General features: G+C 48.7%; 1 protein-coding gene across 1 annotated transcript; it reads left to right on the plus strand.

Annotated features, from left to right (window-relative positions):
* Positions 1-2,189: 2,189 nt before the first annotated feature.
* LOC145075355 (uncharacterized) lies at positions 2,190-3,083 on the plus strand. Its single transcript, XM_079021632.1, has one exon. The coding sequence runs from the start codon at positions 2,190-2,192 to the stop codon at positions 3,081-3,083; it is 894 nt and encodes a 297-aa protein (XP_078877758.1).

The following is a 3,083-nucleotide window of genomic DNA, read 5'->3' on the forward strand; positions in this document are numbered from 1 at the left end:
GATGCTGAGAATGCCAAGGGCCCATCCTGCGAGGGGGTTTAGCCCAGGGAGATATTTATGATACACAACAAAAGAAGTAGGGAGGAACAACGGGGAGAGCAAACGACCGTTAAACCTTTAGCACGCACGCTCACGTTCTCCATTCAGGACCCCAGGGCGGATGGTTGGAAAGGCGACAACCCGTTGATAATACAAGCATCTATTAGAGACGTGACTATCCATCGGGTCTATATCGACACCGGAAGTTCAGCAGACATCATCTATGAACACTGTTTCCGACTCCTCCCTGATCGCTGGAAAGACAACTTGCGACCTACGACTGGTAGGCTGGTGGGATTCACCGGCCATAGCATGTGGCCGCTGGGCACAATCCACCTTCCCCTGACAATCACTAGCCATGACAAGCAGCGAAAGAAAACCGCCCTGATAGACTTTGCGGTCATCTAACACTCAGCAAAGCACAACATCATTCTAGGAAGAACATCCCTCTTGAAGCTAGGGGCAGTACCATCAACCATGCATGGAATCATGAAATTTGACACACCGAAAGGCGAGGCCATGATACTGGCCACTCAACCCAAAGAATTGCAATGCTATACAGTCATGAAGCCAGCAGAAATAACCAAAGGGTCCAAAAGACCCAGGGGCAGTCCCATAAAGGGGAAGGAGGTAAGCAATGAAAGACACCCTGATCAGCCGATCAGCATTGAATGTGACTTCCCAGATTACACGAGAAGAGCGCTGGTCGACTTGCTCAAACACTACAAACATGTGTTCGCATGGACTCCTACAAACATGGTGGGAGTAGAAAGGAAGGTCATTGAACACAAACCGATGATCAGACCAGGAGTAAAAGAAGTTAAGCAGATGAAGAGGGTCCAGGGGGAGACCGTAATAGGGCGATTAATGCAGAAGTGACTAAGCTGACGGAGGTCGGGATATTAAGGGAGGCAATATTCCTAACGTGGATCGCGAACCCAATTATGGTTCGCAAGCAGGATGGATCGTGGCGTATGTGCATAGACTTCTCCGATCTAAATAAGGCATGCCCTAAGGACTGCTATCCCCTCCCGAAGATCGATCAGAAAGTAGACTCACTACAGGGATTTAAAATGAAATGCTTTTTGGACGCATATAAGGGATATCACCAGATTTTGATGAGCAAGGAAGACGAAGAGAAAACTGCCTTCTATACAGATCATGGCACCTTTTGCTACACTAAGATGCCTTTCGGATTAAAGAACGCAGGGGCAACATATCAACGTCTGGTTGACTCGATATTCGCTAAGCAAATTGGAAGGAACATCGAAGTGTACGTGGACGATATGGTAATTAAAAGCCCGAATGAGGGAAGGATGCTGCAAGACATCGAGGAAACATTCCAGACGTCAGAAGCGGTCAAGATGAAGCTAAGCCCAGTTAAGTGCACGTTTGGAGTAGAAGAGGGGCAATTCCTGGGATACTATGTCACCAGACAAGGCGTCCAACCTAGCCCGACCAACGTTGACGAGTTCATCGAGACGCCAACCCCAAACTCTCTTCGGGATGCACAGGGTTTGAACGGGAAGCTTACAGCGCTAAGCATGTTCATTTCGAAATCCGCTGACAAGGCCATGCCATTGTTCCACACATTAAAGGGGTGCATTGAGAAAAGCAAATTCCAGTGGACAAATGAGGCAGAAAAGGCGCTCCAGAAAATCAAGGAAGCGCTACACGAGCTGCCAACTTTGGCCACCCCTATCCCTGGAGAAACATTACAAGTGTATCTTTCAACGTCAGGCAAAGCGATATCCTCGGTATTGGTTGTAGAAAGGAAGGGGGAACAAAGGCCAGTGTACTTTGTTAGTAGAGCACTGCAAGGACCAGAACTCAATTATCCCACACTGGAAAAGTTGGTATTAGCACTCATCTACGCTGCGAGATAACTAAGGCGATACTTCCAGGCACACCAAATCGAGGTACTCACGAGCTACCCCATTAAACAGATCTTGCTCAAGTCAGAGACGCCAGGGCGGCTGGCCAAGTGGGCAATTGAGTTGGGGGAACATGACATAAACTACCGCCCAAGAACAAGCATCAAAGGGTAGGTGCTAGCCGACTTCTTACTGGAAATCCCAGACGGAGGGAACCCGACGAAGGAGAAGGTGTGGGTAGTTGAAGAGGCCCTGGCTAAGCATGGTTCATGGACCATGTATACGGATGGAGCATCCAGCAGGGAAGGCTCGGGGGAGGGACTGATCCTAACAAGCCCAGAAGCAGAGGAGGTAACCTATGCCCTCCGCTTCGACTTCCATACATCAAACAACGAGGCGGAGTACGAAGCACTTCTTGCAGGACTACGGTTAGCTAAACAGATGGGTGCGAAAGCTGTAACAGCCTTAACCGACTCGAGGTTAGCTACAAATCAAGTCAATGGTAGTTTCGAGGTAAGAGACCCAAGAATGGGAAAATATGTAAAGATGGTGAAACAACTAGTAGGATCGTTCGACCGGTTTACAATCAAGCAGATACCCAGAAGCGAAAACAAGAGGGCAGACGCTTTGAGTAAGTTGGCGTCCACATGCTTTGACCATCTATCAAAGAAAGTTTTAGTAGAGGTACTCCGAGAAAGGAGTATAGATGAGCAGCAAGTGAACACCCTAACCCCCGCTGGACCCACATGGATGACACCGTACCAGGAATACCTCCAAAAAGGAGTGTTGCCAGATGGTCATGATGAAGCCATAAAAATACGTATAAAGGCGCCCTCATACGCATTGGTGAATGGAGAATTGTACAAGAAAGGGTTCACGTATCCATGGTTAAAATGTGTGGATCAGGCCAAGGGGGTAGAGATATTGCAGGAGGCACACTCAGGACAGGTGGGCGCACATGAGGGGGTGAGAGCCTTGACGGGCAAGGTGTTACGAATGGGGATATACTGGCCAACGATACAACATGATGCGATAGAAGTAACCAAGAAATGTGGGGAATGCCAATCTTATGCCCCAGTCCAGGCTAATCCCTTGGCCCCGCTAAGCAACATATCTAGCCCATGGCCCTTCTACCAGTGGGGCATAGATATAGTGGGCCCATTCCCATAA

The sequence above is a fragment of the Lactuca serriola genome, chromosome 9 (assembly GCF_051521515.1).
Source record: "Lactuca serriola cultivar US96UC23 chromosome 9, Lser_US96UC23_V15, whole genome shotgun sequence".
Taxonomy (NCBI): domain Eukaryota; kingdom Viridiplantae; phylum Streptophyta; class Magnoliopsida; order Asterales; family Asteraceae; genus Lactuca; species Lactuca serriola.

Coding starts and splice junctions, on each gene's coding strand:
- LOC145075355 (XM_079021632.1), top strand. CDS start 2,190: ATGTATACGGATGGAGCATCCAGCAGGGAAGGCTCGGGGGAGGGACTG.